This window comes from Rhinatrema bivittatum, chromosome 12 (genome assembly GCF_901001135.1).
Source record: "Rhinatrema bivittatum chromosome 12, aRhiBiv1.1, whole genome shotgun sequence".
Lineage (NCBI taxonomy): Eukaryota > Metazoa > Chordata > Amphibia > Gymnophiona > Rhinatrematidae > Rhinatrema > Rhinatrema bivittatum.
In genome coordinates, this window is record NC_042626.1 from 311,243 (window position 1) to 332,966 (window position 21,724).

Consider the following 21,724-nt stretch of genomic DNA (forward strand, 5'->3'; position numbering starts at 1 on the left):
GCAGTTATACAACGCCCCCCAAGGCGTGCCTCAAGGTAAATGGTGGCTATACACCTACATTTACAGTGGGCAGAAGGACAAGGCAGGAATGCCCTTTATCCCCACTGCTATTCGCCCTTTTTCTTGAACCTTTCGCGGTTAATATACGACGGAACGCTGAGGTGACTTTCCATGTACGCCGATGATATTCTCCTAATGATCACTAACCCTAAATATTCCCTTAGGCATATGACTTGCAAAATGGAGACTTTTAGTCGAGTATCGGGTTTTCGTGTTAATTGGGAAAAATCAGAGATTCTCAATGTTAATATTTCTCCCAATGAGGTCTCTCGTTTACAAGGGCTGTTCAGATTTAAATGAGCGCCTACACAGATGAAATATCTGGGAGTATACTTTAGTGCTACCCAGGACTTGCTACCCATAAACTATACGCCCTTATAGCATAAATTAAATAAAGATATGGAAGAATGGAGCAGATATATATCTTGGATGGGCCGTATGGCTGTATTCAAAGTGGCTAGAGAACAGCCACTGCCATTAGCAATGGTTACATGGAATAGACTTAGTTTTTGGGTTCTTGCCAGGTTCTTATGGCCTGGATTGGCCACTGTTGGAAACAGGATGCTGGGCTTGATGGACCCTTGGTCTGACCCAGTATGGCATTTTCTTATGTTCTTACTCCCCAAACTTTTATATTTATTTCAGCCACTTCCGATTCTAATTCCCACAACACTTTTAAAGCAATGGCAGAGGAAATGTATGGCCTTTATTTGGGCCCCGGGTGGCTGGCTGGTGTTATTCCAACCTAAGTCCCAGGGGGGGCTTCATGCCCCAGATATCTCTAGATACTACTGGGCCACCCAATTCAAGAAATTGGTAGTCTGGCACATCACGCGACAACCAAAGCAATGGGTACAAAATACTCAAGTACTGTTGGGACAAGTTCCACTATGCAGTCTCTTGTGGCAACCTAAAGGGACATGGCTGGTCCAACCTGGCAAAACACTTCCCCCATCTTCCCTCCTATCTTTAAACCTGTGGCACCAACTCGGACCGCGTCTATTAGGTAGGTGGGAATATCACGCTAGTACCTGTTTATATGCAAATAAAGGTTATGAGAATGCGGTATTTCAGGTGTGGAGACAGCGGGGGATCCGAAATTGGGAGCATATTTGGGGACCACAGAGATTGCGTTCATTTACTGATCTACAACAACTGTATGACTTGCCTGAGTCCGCTGCCTACCCATAAGCACAATTAGCTCACTTCGCGCAAGCCAGCATGATAGCGTTGCACCTTGATCTGGGCATGTCTGAATTTGAGAAGGTTTGCCACAAAGCAAATAGTTCTACAAAGGTCCTCTCCATGATATACCGGTTTCTGGAGCCTCAGGAGGAGGCTGTATCCCCTTTTCAGAAGGCCTGGGAAAAGGACCTACAGCTCGATTGGACACCCCGACTCTGGAAATCTATTTTTCAGAATCTGAGCAAAGGGTACATCGCTACTTCCCTTATAGAAAATTCCTACAAATTGTTATACCGGTAGTACGTATGTCCTCTTCAACTACATAAATTTGCTCCACAAATTTCAGAACAATGCTGGCGGGCTTGTGCGGAGGTGGGTATGTTTTTCCATATGTGGTAGGGTTGCCCCTATATACAACAGATGTGGCAAGAGATAGTCCAATGGCTGAAGGCAATGATTCCGGGACTAACTGCTCTCACTACAGTTCAAATGCTGTTAGGTGTCAAAATTCCAGGGATCTCAGATGACCATAATCGTTTAGCTCATTTTATTTTGACAGCAGTAGATGTGAACTAGCTAGGGTATGGAAGTCATCAACAGTACCAACAAAAGCAGTCATACAACAAAAGGTGGATAAAATATATTTATTGTCCCATATCACAGCTTATAGGCATAACAATATCCCAAGATTTGAAAAGATTTGGCAAGCTCATCAATTATGGAAATCCTCGCAAATATTACCTACCCCCAACCTCGTAGGTAATTTCACTAGTCATTCGTTTCCTTCCACTGCTAGATTGGAATCTACTGTGATCCCAGGCTTCTATGATAGCTCCCATAAATATTACCAATGTTCTGATATATGTGCAGTATACATGAGGCACGGGGAGGGGGTCAAGGACATAAAAATATTGTTCGATTACATCTTACGAGTGTGAATCTATCACCACCTACTGTCCATGATAATATGTGATTAGGTTCCTACCACCAATGTGACAGTTGTTATATCATTCTGATAATGTGTTTTACTTATTATGTTATGCTGTTTTGTGTATCACGTTGGATTCACGGTTTGTTTAATAAAAACCTTTAATTACAAAAAAAAGAAACTCGAAACTCATTTGTAACCTGTAGATATCGCAGTAGTACTCTTTTTACGTCAAGGCGCCACAGGTCACCACCAGAGGTGCTCGCAACGTCCTCAGCAGAAAAAGCAGGGAGTTCCACCGACTGATTGACCTTCGGCAAAAAAGAGGGATACACCCGAATCAGAAAAGTGAAGAAAAGGCTCCCTATAAAACAACTCCTGGAGCTCGGACACCCTCCTGGCAGAACAGATAGAAATGAGAAACATTGTCTTAAGAGTTAGATCTTTAAGCGTAGCCCGCCGGAGGGGCTTGAAGGGCGCCTCACAAAGGACTCGAAGCACCAAGTTGAGACTCCAGGAAGGATTCAAATGCTTGGTCCCTTTGAAGAATCGGATGACATCCGGGTGAGCTGCCACAGCATAACCATCGACAGTACCCAAGAGAGACTCGAAGGCCGAAACCTGTACTCTCAAAGAATTGAAAGACAAACCCATGGAAAGGCCATTCTGTAGAAAGGAGAGAACCTGGGATACCGGGGCCTTGCACGCCGGCACTCTAGACTCGGCATAGACCGTCTCAAACACTCTCCAGACTCGGACGTAAGCGAGGGAGGTGGAGGGCTTACAGGCCCGCAACAGAGTAGATATAACCTCCTCTTTGTAGCCCTTCCTCCTCAGACGCCACCGCTCAAAAGCCAGGCCGCTAGACAAAAGCGATCTGCCTGATTGAAAAATACTGGACCCTGCCAGAGCAGATTTGGGAGGTGCCCGAGCCGGAAGGGACCATCCGTCGCAAGGTTCACCAGATCCGCGAACCTCAGCAGAGGCCACCCCGGTGCTACGAGAATGACAGGCCCCCTGTGTAGTTCTATCCTTCCGAGTACCTTTCCCACCAGACAGAGAAATACTGAAGGGACGCAGGGTAGGCTCTGTCCTATTATAGGATACCCTTTCAGTTTTTCTCTATCTCCATCTGCTGGACAGAAGGCTCAACCCAATGTCTGGACTGATCCAGGTACATATAGGGAAAGTAGTTTTATGATGACATGTCAGAGTAGCACAAGTACATACACATTTCTCCAAAACTAGTTTGGAAATTTGCAGACTATAATTCCCTTCCTAAAAAGAAATATGAAGACAAGCAGCAGTTTTATTGTTGCCACTCACCTTGTGCTACATAGAGAAGAGCTCGGGCTATCTTAAGCCTCTTTTCCCTGGCAGTGACCTCCAACCCATCTAGAAGCCGCATGGCATGAGTACGCTGCTGGGCAGTTTCCAACTCTGTCCATTTTTTATCCAACACTGAAAACAAGAACCCAAAATCTGTTGGCAGCAGAATGTCATGAAAATTACACTGTGGATCCAGCTGATGGCTCAGGGGCGATAACTGGTAGCTGAATTCAGGGCCCATGATTGAGCCCTGCTGAATGGACCCTTCCTAGCAGTGTCACTGAAATGACGAGATTAGGTAGGTTTTGGGGTAAATAAAATAAAGGAAAAATCTTCAGGTAGTTTTGAATGAAGGCTCATGGTACCAGGATCCCAGTTCTAATTCCAACTGAGCTGCAAGTACAAAAAAGCAGGAGGAAACTGCCAGATCAAAAAGAAATTGAACTCAGAAGAGTCACCACCAGCAGGAATATTAAGGAGAAAATCTGCTCCGCTTCCTCACAATCTTGTGAATGCTGAAGTGAGGGGAAAGGCAGAGATCAACTAGGGGTTTATAGCACTGCAGCAAGAATGAAATTGGGCAGACTAGATGGCTCTTATAGCTCATCTGCGCTTCCATGAGGCAGATGATGCACAGTCCCCATATGTGACAAATCTCCATAAAACAATGTCATGGGCCATGTAAAGCATGGAGAGAAATTCTCTTACCATGGAGTCTGAAATCCTCTTCAAAACATTTTCTGTTCAGCGTGAATTCTGGCCCCTCCGTGTAACTATATAGTTCTGTGGCAAAAGCATAAAGAATCTCAGGCCACAGCTCCACAAATAAAATTATTCCATCAAGCATTGTCACTGCATCTTTTATCTGAAAAACTAATAAAATCAAATCTCCTGCCTTGCCTACCCCTCACTCCCACAACAAGAGAGCGCTTCCCCCAAATCCCCTCCCACTCCTCCTCCTAAGGAGCTAGACAGACACTGCCCAGTTTCTTCTCCTACCTGACAGCTCTGCACCCCATGTATCTGTATCGGCATATTCAAACTCCAGGTCTGGTGATTCAGAATAACCCTGTGACAAAAAAGGACAATTCGCAGATCAGTACTATCAAAGTCTACTCTGATTTACAGATCCTGAGGTCCAGCCAAAAAATGCACAGTGGATACAAACTGATCTTTCAGTCCAAAGAACTAGAGATCAGGAAGCCATTCCCTTAAAAACAGAATAAGCTCGGAGGCCTCACACTACAGATAAGCAGCTCTTGGAGGACCTACAAATGAACATATGGTTATAATTACTATCCTATTTTCTGTAATGTTGGTATTTCTGAGGCAAAAAAAGAGGGTGTGAAGCCAATCAGTGATGCTGTTTCATGTGAAATAAGGTAACAGTACTTCAAGGGTTTTCTCAAGACAATGAATTTTATGTAGACAGCCTCAAAGAAGTATAAAGGTACAGTTCCCCAAGACAGCTGTTTTTCGCCGAAAGAGCTGAGTCAGAAGGGTCTTGCAAGAAACAATTTTCAAAAGATTATCTATTTATTTATTTGGCATTTTTTATATACCGTCAACCGTTTGCACATCGTATCGGTTTACAAATAACTTAGAACTAATAGGCAAAGGCCTTTACATGGAACGGTAACTATAGTTAACAGAGAAAAACAGGAAACAATTACCAAATGAGGAAACAAACAAATGGAGAAATTACCTGATAATTTCGTTTTCCTTAGTGTAGACAGATGGACTCAGGACCAATGGGTATAGTGTGCTCCTGATAGCAGGTGGAGACGGAGTCAGATTTAAATCTGACGTCAGCACTGCATATACTCCTGCATGAGGCTCTGTTCCTCAGTTTTCTCCTCGAAAAGCAATTATGGCTATATGTGTGTTTGATTAATTTGGTTAACTTGATTAACTTGAAACTTGATTACTCGGATTGGATGACTAGGTTTCTAGCTGGAGACTGCTAGGGCATTCAACCGAGAAGCGCCAACATCTGGTAATAAGGGTGTCTGAACTAGAAATGAGGGTTGGCTTACCCGTGCTTGTGTTGCACTCGGGGGGAGGTTCCCCTGGGGCTTCTTGATTGCAAGGCAGCCGTGGGCGGGATGCTGAGTCCATCTGTCTACACGAAGGAAAATGAAATTATCAGGTAAGTAATTTCTCCATTTCCTAGTGTGTAGCAGATGGACTCAGGATCAATGGGATGTACAAAAGCTTCTCCCGAACTGGGTGGGAGGCTACCCGTGGCCCATTAAGTACTGCCCTTGCAAATGCTGTGTCCTCCCAGGCCTGAACATCCAGGCGATAGAATCTCGAGAAGGTGTGGATGGTCTTGAGTATCCACTCTTTTTAGGCGAGACCTCTCAATGGCCAGACCATAAGCGAGAATCTCGTTGGGTCTTCGTGGAGGAATGGTCCTTGCTGGAGTAGATCCCTTTGTGGAGGTAGGCATAAAGGGGTTCCCGCCAGAAGTCTTCGCATGTCTGCGTACCATGGCCTTCTTGGCCAGTCCGGGGCCACTAGAAGTACCAGCCCTCCGTGGTGTTCTATCTTGCGGATGATTCCACCCAGTAGTGGCCATGGAGGGAAGGCATACAGTAAATCCTCCTGAGGCCAGGTCTGGACGACAGTGTCGATTCCCTGGGACAGCGGTTCCAGTCTTCGGCTGAAGAACTTGGGAACCCGGGTGTTGGACCCGGTTGCCAGAAGATCCATGGCTGGTGTTCCCCAGTGGTTTACTATCCGCTGGAAGGCTGTTGTCGACAGTGCCCATTCCCCTGGATCCAGACGCTCTCTGCTGAGGTAGTCTGCAGTGACGTCGTTTTTTCTTGCGATGTGGGCAGCTGATATCCCTTGTAGGTTTGATTCTGCCCATGTCATTAGGGGGTCTATTTCCAGGGACACCTGCTGGCTCCTGGTTCCCCCCTGGCGGTTGATGTAGGCCACTGTTGTGGCATTGTCCGACATGACTTACTGATTTGCCCCGGAGTCTGTAGCTGAACTGTAGGCAGGCTAGTCTGACTGCTCGGGCTTCCAGTCAGTTTATGTTCCATGCCGACTCTTCTTTGTCCCATTGCCCTTGAGCCATTAGCTCCTGGCAGTGGGCTCCCCATCCCTACAAGCTTGCGTCCGTGGTGAGCAAGGTCCATTCCAGTGGGGATAGGCTTGTTCCCTCGCTCAGGTGTTCTTCTTGTAGCCACCATTGTAGTTGGTTCCGAACCTTCGCCGGTAGCCGGAGGGGGGTGGAGTAGTTTTGAGACATCGGGTTCCATCGAGACATAAGGGAATGTTGTAGGGGCCGCATGTGGACCCTTGCCCACGGGACGACTTCTATGATTGATGCCATGAGTCCGAGGACTTGGAGATAGTCCCATGCCATGGGGAGAGTGGAATTCAACAATGCTAATATAGTTGTTCCATCAGATTCCTTCTCCTTGTAGGGGGAAGGGTGACTTTGTTCCCTTTGGTGTCGAACCGGACTCCCAGGTATTCCAGGCATTGGGAGGGCTGCAGGTGGCTCTTGGGTGTGTTGACGACCCACCCAAGGTTCTGCAGTAGTTTCTTGACTCTGGTGATTGCTTGCTGGCTTTCCTCTGGCGATTTCGCTCTGATCAGCCAATCGTCCAGGTATGGATGCACGAGGACTCCCTCTTTCATCAGTGCTGCCGCTACTACCAGCATGATCTTGGTGAACGTTCGGGGAGCCGTAGCCAGCCTGAACGGTAGGGCCTGGAACTGGTAGTGATGGCCCAATATCGCGATGGATCGGTATGTGGAGATAGGCTTCTGACAGATTCAGGGAGGTCAGGAATTCTCCTGGTTGTACCGCCCTTATGACTGCACGTAGGGTTTCCATGCGGAAGCAGGGTACCTTCAGGTAACGAATGATGGTCTCGAGGTCCAGTATGGGCCAGAATGTTCCCTCTTTCTTGAGTACGATGAAGTAGATGGAATAGTGCCCAGAATTTTGTTGGTACAGAGGCACCGGTGTTATTGCCTTTAGGGCAAGTAGTTTTGATAGTGTGGTTTCCACTGCCTTCCTCTTGGAGGGGTCGTGGCATGGAGAAATCACAAACTTGTCCGGAGGGATGCTGTGGAAGTCCAGGTAGTATCCCTCTTGGATGATGGATAGGACCCAATTGTCCAACATTATCGCAACCCATCTTTGGTAGAAAAGGGCAAGCCTGCCCCCTATGATCTCTTCCTGTAGATGGGTCTGCTGATTCTCATTGCATGTTGTGGCTGGGGCCTGGTCCTGAGCCGGCTCCTCTTTTGTTGTGTCTATTCCGAAAGGACTGCCCCTTGCCAGTGGAGCTGGGGGCTTGGTAAGTGTTTTTGTATGGTCTATAATGCTGGGATTCTCTGCCCTTGGAGAGGGGCGTTGGTTCCTCTTGCTCCTGTCCTCCGGTAGATGGGGTACTGGGGACTCCCCCCATTTGTCAGCTAGTTTGTCCAGGTCGCTTCCGAAGAATAGTGATCCTCTAAAGGGCATTCTCGTGAGCCTCGACTTAGAGGATGCGTCAGCTGACCAGCTTCGGAGCCAGAGTTGTCTTCTGGCTGCCACTATGGACGAGAGGCTCCTGGCTGAGGTGCACACCAGGTCTGAGGTCGCATTCGTGAGGAATGATATTGCCGGATCTAATGCCTCGATTGGAGTAGTTGCGTCCCTGGCCTTTGCCAGGGACGCAACTACTGCTTGAGGATGGATTCCTGCCATCTGTCATTGGCATCCTTGAGGGAAGCTCCACCCTCGCCTGGTATAGTGGTGCAGACCAATGCGTCAACCTTGGGAAACCTCAGGAGTTCCTTTGTCGTGGGGTCCAAAGGGTAGAGAGCTTCTAGGGCTCAATCCCCCTTGAAGGTGGCCTCTGGGGCGCCCAATTCCAGGTCGAGTAGATGTGATTTGGTTATTTACACTTTCGGATAATAGAAGGACTAGGGAGCACTCCATGAAGTTAGCAAGTAGCACATTTAAAACTAATCGGAGAAAATTCTTTTTCACTCAATTCACAATAAAGCTCTGGAATTTGTTGCTAGAGGATGTGGTTAGTGCAGTTAGTGTAGCTGGGTTCAAAAAAGGTTTGTATAAGTTCTTGGAGGAGAAGTCCATTAACGGCTATTAATCAAGTTTACTTAGGGAATAGCCACTGCTATTAATTGCATCAGTAGCATGGGATCTTCTTGGTGTTTGGGTAATTGCCAGGTTCTTGTGGCCTGGATTGGCCACTGTTGGAAACAGGATGCTGGGCTTGATGGACCCTTGGTCTGACCCAGCATGGCAATTTTTTTTCTTAAAATTAGCAGGTAAGAACAAATTTTACTTTCCTTTTTCTCCTGCTATAAAAGCCTCTATACTTATGAAACACAAAAGCTACCCCTTGGATGGGTGGGAGGAACACAGGGCTGCCTTAAGTACTCCTACCCCGAATGTCACATCCTCCTTAGCCTGTATGTCCAGCTTCTAGTGTTTGGAAAATGAGTACAGAGATGACCAGATGGCAGCCCTGTAGATTTTGTCTGGAGATATTAATGATGCTTCTGTCCACGACGACGTTTGCACCCTTGTAAAATGTGTGTGGAGCGCCAATGGTGCTTGCCTACCATAGAGTACGTAGGCCGAGGTGATTGCTTCCTTGATCCATTTAGCCAATGTGGGCTTGAAGGCTGCTTCTTCCTTTCATGTTCCACCAGTGTGAACAACCTGTCAGATTTCCTGAAAAGATACATAAAGGTAACAAATGCTGACCGAACATGACACACATCCAGAAGATGCAGTCTTGTCCTTGCCCCTATATTCCTTTCTGCTAAAGGCTTTGAGCAATGCCATCTGATTCAGCTGGACAGCAGACATCACCTTTGGTAGAAACAAAGGTAAAGGTTGGAAGGTGACCAAATTAAGAGAAATTACTAAATAAGGTTCTCTACATGAGAGGGATTGTAATTCTGAAAGGAGTCTGGCAAAGCAAAACTGCTACCAAAAAGGTAGCTTTCAATGACAGGTACTTCATGGACGATTGCTTCAAAGGGTGCTCCTACTAGTGATCTGAGAACGAAGTTAAGATTCTATTGAGGAAAAAAAAAAAAATCAGTCTGCAGGGTGGTCGTATGACTTTACCCTTTTCAAAAAGCACACTAGATCCAAATATGTGGCAATCTGGGTACCTTTGATGCAGCCCCCTATAGCAAGATAAGCCTGCAATTTGCACCCTCAGTGAATTAGAAACAGAAACATCATAGCAGAAAAAGACTGTATGGCTCATCTAGTCTGTCCATCGCCCAATTAATTTTGCATTGTAATTCCCATCACTCCCTTAGAGATCCCTTGTATTTATCCCATGCTTTCTTGAATTCAGATGCTGTTTTTTCTCCACCCCCTGCACTAGAAGGTAGTTCCATGCATCACCACACTTTCCGTAACGAAATATTTCCTAAGATTACTCCTATTCTAGAGCCTTCTTTCCATTGAAAGAGGTTTGCCTTTCCTCCAGGGTGTACATGTTTAGATCTCTAAGTCTCTCCCCATATGCTTTAGAATGAAGATCACTGGCCATTTTAGTAGCCCCCTCTGGAACAACTCTATCCTGTTTCTGTCCTTTTGAAGGTGCGGTCTCCAGAACTGTACTCAGTATTTCAAGTGAGGTCTCACCAGGGCAATGTCCCCTCCCTTTTTCTGCTGACCATTCCTTTCCCTGTGCAGCCAAGCATCTTTCTGGCTTTTGCCGTCACTTTATTCACCTGATTGGCCACCTTAAGATCATTAGATAGAATCACCCCCAGATCCTGCTCTTCTTTCATACTTAGAATTTTACCATCAATACTGTTCCTCTCCCTTAAGTTTTTGCAGCCTAAATGCATTACTCTACATTTTCTAGCATTAAATCTCAGTTGCCAGACCTCAGACCATTCCTTTGTCCAGGCCCTTCTGCAAGAAGTCTAGGATTCATGGGATGTATAATTTCCATTAGTAAGTCTTATGCTCTCAGCAACAAGCTTCAAATAACCTCCAAACTCACGAGGTTGAACTCTCATGTGCTTTCAGCATGCTCATGACCACTTGTGAATGTCTGCCCAGCAGCTATGCTCTTTCAAGGGCCAACATGTAAGACAAAATGGAGATGGGTCTTCCATTGGTATTGGACTTGTCATAGCAATACCTGTTTTCTGGGGCATTCGTAGAGAAACCTCATCAGGTCTACATAGCAAGGCCTCCTCAGCCAACCTGGAGCTACCAATATCACTTCTGAGGGATGATCCTTTCTCTTCTGTAATACTTTGCCTGTCAGGGGCCAAAGCCTTGGTCAGATTAAGCAATCTCTCTCACTGTAGCCTGACTCCTTCCACCATCTAAAGAACCTGCAACTTTGGCGTTGGCTCAGGACGCCATTAAGTCCACAGCTGGAGGTCCCAACTGTTCCACTATCATCTGCAAGGCCTGCTAAGCAAGCTCCCATCCTCCTGGGTCCAGCTTGCTTGAATGTTTTCCTTTCCCACAAGGTCAGATGCTGACAACTGGGACAGATTCCATGCTGCCCACATGAGTATTTTGTTTCTCTCCTCCACAAGCCTGGGGCTATGCATGCCCCCTTGTTTGGTTACATAAACTACTGCTGTGGTACTGGTGGAGAACTTCAATTACTTTCCCCTTTACAGAAAGCTCTGAAGTGCTAATCTGATGGCCCTTATCTCAAGCCTGGTTTTTGGCCATAAGAATTCCTCCTCCCCCGAGCTCTCACTCTTGATTCTCCTACAAGGTCCCAGCAGTACCGAAGCACCTCTGGGGGAATGCCTGCAGACAGCCATCAGGGTCACCTTTTGTCTCTCAGCTCTCTTACCCAAATTTTGTTTTTCTGCTTTATTCCTCTCTAATAAACACTGGGAGGAGCACAGGCAGAGAGCCGAGGCAAAAGGGGACAGACAAAGAGAGAGACACAGAGAGAGAGAGAGAGAGACACAGAGAGGGACACAGAGAGATAGAGAGAGACACAGAGAGAGAGAGACACAGAGAGGGACACACAGAGAGAGAGAGAGAGACACAGAGAGAGAGAGAGTGACACAGAGAGACACAGAGCGAGAGAGACAGAGAGATAGAGAGAGACACAGAGCGAGAGAGACACAGAGAGACACAGAGAGAGACACAGAGCGAGAGAGACACAGAGAGAGAGACACACAGAGAGAGAGACACACAGACAGACACACAGACAGAGAGAGACACACAGACAGAGAGAGACACACAGACAGAGAGAGACACACAGACAGAGAGAGACACACAGACAGAGACACACACAGACAGAGACACACACAGACAGAGACACACACAGAGAGAGACACACACAGAGAGAGACACACACAGAGAGAGACACACAGAGAGAGAGAGAGAGACACAGAGAGAGAGAGAAAAAAAGGGAAGCTATATTAGCCCTGTACAGGTCCCTAATGAGACCTGACTTGGAATACGGTGTACAATTCTGGAGACCGCACCTTCCAAAGGATATAAACTGAGGGATCCTCAGCTACTTAGTAAAAAGGCATCTACTACTACTTTGCCTGCTACCAGGATCCTTCCTGAGAAGCAGCAGCTCTGAGAGACTGTTAACCAAACAAGCTCTACCAAGCCCGGGATGCACTCTGACTCTGGAAAGATTTTGACAAGTCCGACAACACTGTCAGCCTGTCTCCTGCAGCTGTGGACAACAGCCTACAACCACTCCCCCCTTTATGGCCGAAAATGAGGTCATGAAGGGGGATGCACCCTATGCCTCCAGCAGCTGAGGAAAAGGGAAATCCCAAGTTAGGACTGGTCTAACAGAAGGAAAAGGAAACGTGTACAATTGTGAAAATCATTACCATGTAAATTCCTAGTGCTTTATTTGAGAATAAATATTTACCTTGTTTTAGATTTCTCCCTTATAAAGCACTTGCTACCTCTGAAGTTATATACAAGTCAATCCAGTAAAGTGCGGCCGCGTTTACCCCGCTCCTAACCCGCTTTCTACTCACTTTCCGGCAGCGTTAGCCCTTCCTGCGATCCACAATCCCCTTTAACCTACTCTTACCGCGTCCTTAAATCCCCGGGTAACCCCTTCCGCACGCGGCATGTATATTACATGTAAACGATCGAATTAACTATTCCCTACCATCCAGCGAAGATGGACGCCTGCATGGGCGAAAGCGGCCCCTGTTCATGCAATTGGGCCGCTCAAGGCGTGACGTCACGTCTTGAGCGGCCCAATTGCACGCACAGGGGCCGCTTTCGCCCGTGCAGGCGTCCATCTTCGCGGGCAGCTGGAGGCAGGGGAGCCGCGGTCGTCTTCGCCGATGTCCGTCTCCGGAGGGGGGGGCTGCAAAAAAAGTAAGTCGCTTCGTTGCTTTACACTGCCAGTCCTCTCTCCCCTCCTCCCGGAGCAAGGCTGCTTTTCGCGCCCTGCTTCGGGAGGAGGGGAGAGGGCTGACAATCCCGAGCGTCGGAGAACCGTCCACTTCCTGGTACCTGACATTTGAAATGTCATTTGAAATGACAGATACCAGGGTGTCCGGGAAGCGTTAGGCCTGCGCACCCAGGTTACTGTATAGGCGCTGTATAGCGCTCTATACAATAAAATGGGATGCACAGGCCTAACGCTTCACGGACGCTTCTTAAGCGCAGCTTGCATTTGCAAGCTATTTACATACAGGATCGAGCGGTAGGTGAGCTGCACTGTGCGTGCGGCAACAGCGGGTGCACCGGGCACTAACGCAGCTCTTCCTACCGCTCGTTACTGGATTGACCTGATAGTTATTGCCACACACAGCAAAAATGTCATCTACTATATTTAAGTTATATTAGAGGATTGACAGGGTTGGGTGCAAAACTGAGTTTAGTTGCAGTTCTTCAGCCCTAAGAATAAACCAAGTGCATTATGGGGACTAGTTTCAGAGCATACACTGTGTATCTACTACTACCAACAATTATTTCTATAGAGCAACAAGATGTATACAGCTCCATGGAACTCAATCTAATCAAGACATGGGCTCCCTAATTTAACCATTTCTATTAAAACAAAACCAGACAAAGCCCATGACCAAGGAGAACACCAGGGTTTAAGTTTTAAAAGCAGCCTCCAAAAGGTGAGTTTTTAGACAGAATTTGAATATGGTAAGAGATAGCAAAATGCACAGGCTCAAGAAAGCTATTCTAACATTGGGGTCAGTAAAGTGGGAAGTGTGGGGTTGAAATTTGGCAATGGAGAAGAAAGGTACAGATGAAAGCATCTTACTTGAGGAAGTGAGAAGTAACGAGGAGATGCAGAGCGAATGTGCTTTTGATTACAAAAACTTTATGCCAAAGAGAATGGGGAAGCAATGGAGTGAGCTGAGGAGTTATATGATCAGCGCTATCAACCTAATAAACGAAGGTTGACCGACGTGCCGCAAATGCGCAGTAGAGAGCAGCTCTACCGCGCATGTGAGCACGTCGGTCACAGTGTGCCTCTTAAAAATAAAAATGGTGCTGTAGGAGCGGCGGCAGCGGCGGCCCAAAGACCCGGAGCGGCAGCGGCACCGGCCCGAAGACCCGGAGCGGCGGCCCAAAGACCCGGAGCGGCGGCCCAAAGACCCGGAGCGGCAGGAGCAGCGGCCCGAAGACCCGGAGCGGCGGCGGCCCGAAGACCCGGAGCGGCGGCGGCCCGAAGACCCGGAGCGGCGGGAGCGGCAGCGGCGGCCCGAAGAGCGGCGGCACCGGCCCGAAGACCTGGGCAGGAGCGGCGCAGCGGCGGCCCGGAGCGGCAGGAGCGGCGGCCCGAAGACGCGGAGCTGCGGCGGCATGCGCGCGAGGGAGGGACAGACGGACGGAAGTCTGTCCCTCCCTCGCGCGCATGCCGCCGCCGCTCTGGGTCTTCGGCGGAGATCGACTGAGGGGAGGAGGGAGAGAGGAGCGACTGAGGGGAGGAGGGAAGAGAGGAGTGACTGAGGGGAGGAGGGAGGAGTGACTCAGGGGAGGGGGGAGAGAGGAGTGACTCAGGGGAGGGGGGAGAGAGGAGTGACTCAGGGAGGGGGAGGGGAGAGAGGAGTGACTCAGGGGAGGGGGGAGAGAGGAGGGAGGGGGGAGTGACTGAGGGGAGGGGGGGAGAGAGGAGTGACTGACTGAGGGGAGGGGGGAGGGAGGAGTGACTGACTGAGGGGAGGGGGGAGGGAGAATGACTGAGGGGAGGGAGGAGTGACTGAAGGGGAGAGGGGAGGGGGAGTGACTGAGGGGAGGAGGGAGGAGGGGGGAGAGAGGAGTGACTGAGGGGAGTGACTGCTGGGGAGGGGGAGATGGGAGTGACTGAGGGAGGGAGGAGGGGGGGAGTGACTGAGGGGAGGAGGGAGGGAGGGAGGGGGGGGAGAGAGGAGTGACTGAGGGGAGTGAGTGGGGGAGGTGGGAGGGAGAATGAGGGGGAAGGAAATGATCCAAAAAAAATGTTAATGTAGCCCGTTTTAACGGGCTTAACGGCTTGTCTATGTTAGAAGATAAGCAATGGAAATGGTTGCAGTAGAAAGTGAGACTGCTGATGTGACAAGAAAATGACAGCATTCTCCTTTCTTGAAGCTGCTCTTGGGAAAGAGAGAAGAAAAAATAAAATCATACTCTGTTCACGCAAGTCAAGTGTGCCAATAATTTTGTCACTATTTATCACAAGTTCATAAGTCTCTGCAGAATATGCAACATCCACTTTTTATGCTCACATACCTTAAGTCAATTTTCAAATATCTGATTTGAGAACTTTTCAAGTTGGGTTAAATACATAATCGATTATGATTTCCTACATTGTTTCTTACTGGAGGAGTTAAGTGTCTGCCTTAGAATTATTTTCAGTGAGAACAAAACATGCAAGTCAAATACTAGGACTATGCTGCAGGAAAATTAGATCAGCTTCATTCTATTCCACTACAAATAATGAATATTCCCCACAATACCAGTCTCAATATCAAGCTCTCTCTGCCCCCCCACAGAATTATGGTATTCTACTACACCACCACTCCTGACACCATTGTACCCTAGTATGCCACCTCCTGCCCATCCAGTACCCGTCATTGCATCCTGATCACTTTACATCCCCACTCCTATCCATAAAAACAATATATTCTAACCCCCCCCAAACTCTAGGGGCCAGTTATAGTATCCTGATGCTCCATTCCCCCTCTATCCACCAGGTCTCCCAGTACCTCCCTTCCCGGTACCAGTCAGACTCCTGGTATTTAATCCCCTCCCTTCAGTTACCAGTCAGTCTCCAGGTCTTCTACTCTCCTCCCTCCCATGTCAGTCAGTCTCCCAGTACTCTCCATTTCCCCCAGTACTAGTAACAGTCTCCTGGTATCATTTCACCCCTTCTTCTATCTCAGTACCAGTCATAACCTTGGTATCACTCCCGTCCCCTGCCCCTGTACTATTCTTAAGTCTCCTGGTATCATTCTGCCCTCCCCCTAGATACCAGTCAGTCTCTGTTATCAAGCCATGCCCCCTTTCCCCTGATACCAGTCATAGTCTCTTGGCATCATTTCACTCATACTTCCCTCCTGGTACCAGCCACAGCTGAGCGGAGATATAACAGAGGTCTATAAAATAATGAGTGGAGTGGAACAAGTAAACACAAATCAGATGCTTACTCTTTCAAAAAGTACAAAGACTAGGGGACACACAATGAAGTTACTGGGTAAAACATATTAAACTAAGAGAAAATATTTTTTACTCAATGCTGGAGGATGTGGTGAAACCTATTAGAATAGCTGTTTGAAAAAGGTTTGGACAAGTTCCTGTAAGAAATAAAAAAGTCTATAAACCATTATTGCGGTGGACTTGAGGAAATCCACTGCTTATCCCTGGGTTAAATAGCATGGAATCTATCAACCTTTAGGGATCCTGCCAGATTCTTGTGACCTGGATTGGCCACTGTTGGAAGCGGGACCCTGGGCTTGATGACCTTTGGTCTGACTCAGTATGACAATCTTATGTTCTCAGTACCACTTAGCTGCTTGATATTTATTTATTTATTTAAAAATATTTCTATACCGTCTTTTCAAACTAGTTTGATCAAGACGGTTTACAAATTTCGATTATATAGAGCCATTAACCAAAGAAAAAACAAAAATAAAAATAAAATAAAATAAAACGTCAAATTTAAAAAAGTATAGATAAGAAATAGAAAGAATAAAAATACATTATATTGTCATAATCCCTACTCATAAAATAAATATACTAATTTTTTAACAAAAATAGTCAAAGATAGAAAGGAAATAATAAATCTAAAAATATAACTCATATAAACCATATTCCTTCAAAATGTGTAATTGAATAGTAGATTGCTACAAAAAATGTGGCTTAAAAAGAAGTGAGTTAGTCAATTTTCAAGATGAGCATATGCAATCTTAAATAAATAAGTTTTAACTGCCTTCTTAAATTCAGTATGACTAATAATTTGCCTTAAGGTGTTAGGGAGAGAATTCCACAACAGCGGTCCTGCCACTGAAAAGGCCCTCTCCCTGGTCATATTGAGTCTTGCTATTCTAACAGTGGGAACATCGAGCAAATATTGAGATGTTGATCGAAGGTGTCTCATTGGTTTAAACAACCGTAAAGATGTACAGAGCCATGTGGAATCATGGTCATGAATTAGTGAATGAATTATAGAGAGAACCTTATATTTTACTCGATATTTAATTGGGAGCCAATGAAGTTTATATAAGATAGGGGAAATATGATATCATTCCAAATATGGTATCATTCCAAAACCCACTCAGAACCAGTTATAGTTTTCTGGTCTCTAACTCATCCCCCTCCCCACGCAGAGCCAGCCACAGTATCCCACTCTCTCTTGTAAACCCCCCTCCCCACTTGAAGCCAGCCACAGTATCCCACTCTCTCTTGTAAACCCCCTCCCCACTCAGTACCAGCCACAGTATCCCACTCTCTCTTGTAAACCCCCTCCCCACTCAGAGCCAGCCACAGTATCCCACTCTCTCTTGTAAACCCCTCCTCCCCTCTCAGTATCATCCACAGTATCCCACTCTCTCTTGTAAACCCCCTCCCCACTCAGTACCAGCCACAGTATCCCACTCTCTCTTGTAAACCCCCTCCCCACTCAGTACCAGCCACAGTATCCCACTCTCTCTTGTAAACCCCCTCCCCTCTCAGTACCATCCACAGTATCCGACTCTCTCTTGTAAACCCCCTCCCCACTCAGTACCAGACACAGTATCCCACTCTCCTCTTGTAAACCCCCTCCCCTCTCAGTACCATCCACAGTATCCGACTCTCTCTTGTAAACCCCCTCCCCACTCAGTACCACAGTATCCCACTCTCTCTTGTAAACCCCCCTCCCCTCTCAGTACCAGCCACAGTATCCCACTCTCTCTTGTAAACCCTCCTCCCCACTCAGTACCAGCCACAGTATCCCACTCTCTCTTGTAAAACCCCTCCCCACTCAGTACCAGCCACAGTATCCCACTCTCTCTTGTAAACCCCCTCCCCACTCAGAGCCAGCCACAGTATCCCACTCTCTCTTGTAAACCCCCTCCCCTCTCAGTGCCAGCCACAGTATCCCACTCTCTCTTGTAAACCCCCTCCCCTCTCAGTACCAGCCACAGTATCCCACTCTCTCTTGTAAACCCCCTCCCCTCTCAGTACCAGCCACAGTATCCCACTCTCTCTTGTAAACCCCCTCCCCACTCAGTAACAGCCACAGAATCCCACTCTCTCTTGTAAACCCCCTCCCCACTCAGTACCAGCCACAGTATCCCACTCTCTCTTGTAAACCCCCTCCCCACTCAGAGCCAGCCACAGTATCCCACTCTCTCTTGTAAACCCCCTCCCCTCTCAGTACCATCCACAGTATCCCACTCTCTCTTGTAAACCCCCTCCCCACTCAGTGCCAGCCACAGTATCCTACTCTCTCTTGTAAACCCCCTCCCCTCTCAGTACCAGTCACAGTATCCCTCTCTCTCTTGTAAACCCCCTCCCCTCTCAGTACCATCCACAGTATCCCACTCTCTCTTGTAAACCCCCTCCCCACTCAGTGCCAGCCACAGTATCCTACTCTCTCTTGTAAACCCCCTCCCCTCTCAGTACCAGCCACAGTATCCCACTCTCTCTTGTAAACCCCCTCCTCACTCAGTACCAGCCACAGTATCCCACTCTCTCTTGTAAACCCCCTCCCCACTCAGAGCCAGCCACAGTATCCAACTCTCTCTTGTAAACCCCCTCCCCTCTCAGTACCATCCACAGTATCCCACTCTCTCTTGTAAACCCCCTCCCCACTCAGTACCAGCCACAGTATCCCACTCTCTCTTGTAAACCCCCTCCCCTCTCAGTACCATCCACAGTATCCCACTCTCTCTTGTAAACCCCCTCCCCACTCAGTGCCAGCCACAGTATCCTACTCTCTCTTGTAAACCCCCTCCCCTCTCAGTACCAGTCACAGTATCCCTCTCTCTCTTGTAAACCCCCTCCCCTCTCAGTACCATCCACAGTATCCCACTCTCTCTTGTAAACCCCCTCCCCACTCAGTGCCAGCCACAGTATCCTACTCTCTCTTGTAAACCCCCTCCCCTCTCAGTACCAGCCACAGTATCCCACTCTCTCTTGTAAACCCCCTCCTCACTCAGTACCAGCCACAGTATCCCACTCTCTCTTGTAAACCCCCTCCCCACTCAGAGCCAGCCACAGTATCCAACTCTCTCTTGTAAACCCCCTCCCCTCTCAGTACCATCCACAGTATCCCACTCTCTCTTGTAAACCCCCTCCCCACTCAGTACCAGCCACAGTATCCCACTCTCTCTTGTAAACCCCCTCCCCACTCAGAGCCAGCCATAGTTTCCTGGTATCTCCCCCAGTAGCATTCTTAGTTCCCAGTTTTTCATTCCCCTCTTCCCGGTACCACTCATAGTTCTGGACTTCTCCAAGAATTTATAAACTATTAATCAAGTTGATTTAGGGAATAGCCACTCCTATTATTGGCATCAGTAGCTTGAGATTTATTTAATGTTTGGGTTCTTATGGCCTGGATTGGCCACTGTTGGAAACAGGATGCTGGGCTTGATGGACCCTTGGTCTGACCCAGCATGGCCTGTTCTTATGTTCTCTAAAACCCCTTCCCCATTACTTTTCACAGTATCTCGGCCCCTGCCTGAAGCAGAGTCACTGCCAGTTGCTGACCTCCGAGTCCTTGCGCTGGTTGCGGTTGAACTCTCGCCCCTTGCCTGGTAGAAGTCCTGCGCTGCAGGCGCCGCCGCCACTTCGCTGTTTATTATTAACAAACAGGGGCCCAACGCCGGGTTCCATCTTCCTCCTCCCGAGTTAACACTCAAGCTCTCGCGAGACCCGTGATTCTCGCACAGCGCGAGATGTCGCGGGGGCTAGTCGCCAACGCGCGTTTCAAGTCACGCAGTGTTGCCAGCTTGGACTATTTCACATCCAATTGTTCTTTTTTTTTTTGCCGTTGTGCGGGAAAAAAATCTTATGTGCCGGTTGAGCTAGTTTTGGGCGGGCGGCAAGATGACTAAGCTACCATAGTAACCCAGGCCATGTTTGTTTGTCCGAGGAAGTCCCTCCTGTGCCAGTAGGTGCAGAGTGATGACTCATCGCGCGTCAGCCAATCAGAGGCGACCGGAACAATGAGCTGGTTCGAAGGCGACGAACCCCTTTTCTCCTTCCTGCCTCCCTGCGGTGCAGGGGCGGGTGCTCGGGAATCCGAGCGCAATCTGTTTACGCCATTACTAACACAAAGCTCTCAGTACTGTGAGACCCGAGCTGGCCTGCCCCTGCCTTCCTTCTCTGCTATGCGTCCTGGTTAATGAGGCGATAGCTGTGCAATGGCCGAGCCACTGTTATCACTCAGTCCCTTGCCTTGACTTAGATCTGCTTTATAAATAGCGAGCGAGGCGTCTGTGGAGAGCTGGCAACCTTTGCCTGACCCATACGTGCAGGGCAAGGCTCAAGCTCACAACATTCAGAATGTTTTCACCTCCCACATTTTAATTTCTTTAGTCTAAAAATTCCCAAGGCCTCGATTTTAATTTTTTTTACCTCCGTGTTTTGCATCTTACAGCTTTTCCAAGCCAGCTATGCTGCTTGTAGCTTTCTGCGGTCCCGGCTCAAGCTTTCCTTTCAGCAACGAAGAAACTTGAAATGATCAGGAGTTAGAGTCGCCTTATCCGTTCTTATCTGCAGCTCTGCTACCAAGTGGGCTTGTCGTTTGAAAAATTGACATTGAGTTTTGGTTCGTTCTTTTAGCAGCAGATGCAGTCCCATCCGTGGGAAGCAAATCAAAGCGCGCTGCGATTGGAGGAGCTGTGACTCAGACGAGAACCTACCCAGCCCTACCCAGCTTTTCCGCCCTCAGACACTGAGGCAAAGCCTCTCTATGCACTGGGAACTAATCTGCCCCCACTGCTCATCCGGGGGGGGGGGGGGGGTACGCCTGATAACGCCCTTGCCGTGTATCCACATATGGATTAGAAAACTATAATGCCTCTTTACTTCCCTCTACTTGGTTTTAAAAATCCCCGTGCCTACCTTGCCAGTCATGTTCTAGGGGCACCTGAGCATCACTTAGTGCGTGACTTTCTGCTATTCCAGTATTGTCCTCCCGTCCCTCTGCTGTATGCTTGACCTTTTAAACCCCCCCTTAAAAAAGCAATAGTAATTCACAATCTTGATTACTAAAAAAAACCTCTTATCTACAAAAAACATAGGTTCAAATGGCACAGTCACTCCTGTGTCTTTGGGCAAGTCACTTTACCCTCCACTGCAGCAGGTACAAATGATTGTAAACCCTCTGGCGCTAGGGAAATAGCTACAATACCTGAACATAATCCACTTTGAAGTGCTGGGGAAAAAAAGTGCAAAAAGCAGAATACAAAAATCTAAATAAAAATAGCCATATTCACCCCTTCCACTAAGGCAGATTTACTGCTTTTGCATATGTTCCTCAACGCTGCCAGCAGCAGTATACTAACACGATTTAAAGATTTATTTTTTTTTAAATAACACTTCCCCCACTCCGATCTCACTCCCTTTTGAAGTAATGCTGTTAACCACAAAAGCCTTTAATCTGTTTTTAGTATATTGTCCCTATACTGTGCACATAACATAAGAAAATGCCATACTGGGTCAGACCAAGGGTCCATCAAGCCCAGCATCTATAAAATATTTTAAACACCATGAAAGAGTTTTATCAGAGATTGTATATGTCACCCATTGCAGTCTAATAA

General features: G+C 47.7%; 1 protein-coding gene across 3 annotated transcripts in view; it reads right to left on the minus strand.

Moving 5' to 3' along the window:
- STRIP1 (striatin interacting protein 1) overlaps positions 1-20,815 on the minus strand; it is an 83,941-nt gene extending 63,126 nt beyond the window's left edge. Inside the window, exons 1-4 of one of the 3 annotated variants that reach the window (XM_029574121.1) lie at positions 20,538-20,815; positions 4,502-4,571; positions 4,211-4,285; positions 3,500-3,634 (exon numbers count right to left, since the gene is read on the minus strand). In XM_029574121.1, coding sequence (XP_029429981.1) covers positions 3,500-3,634; positions 4,211-4,285; positions 4,502-4,571; positions 20,538-20,552 — 295 coding nt within the window. In that variant the 5' untranslated portion in view covers positions 20,553-20,815. Of the gene's footprint in view, positions 1-3,499; positions 3,635-4,210; positions 4,286-4,501; positions 4,572-19,667; positions 20,115-20,537 lie in introns of those variants that run through there. The other 2 variants (XM_029574122.1, XM_029574120.1) reach the window with 2 other exon arrangements.
- Positions 20,816-21,724: the final 909 nt, after the last annotated feature.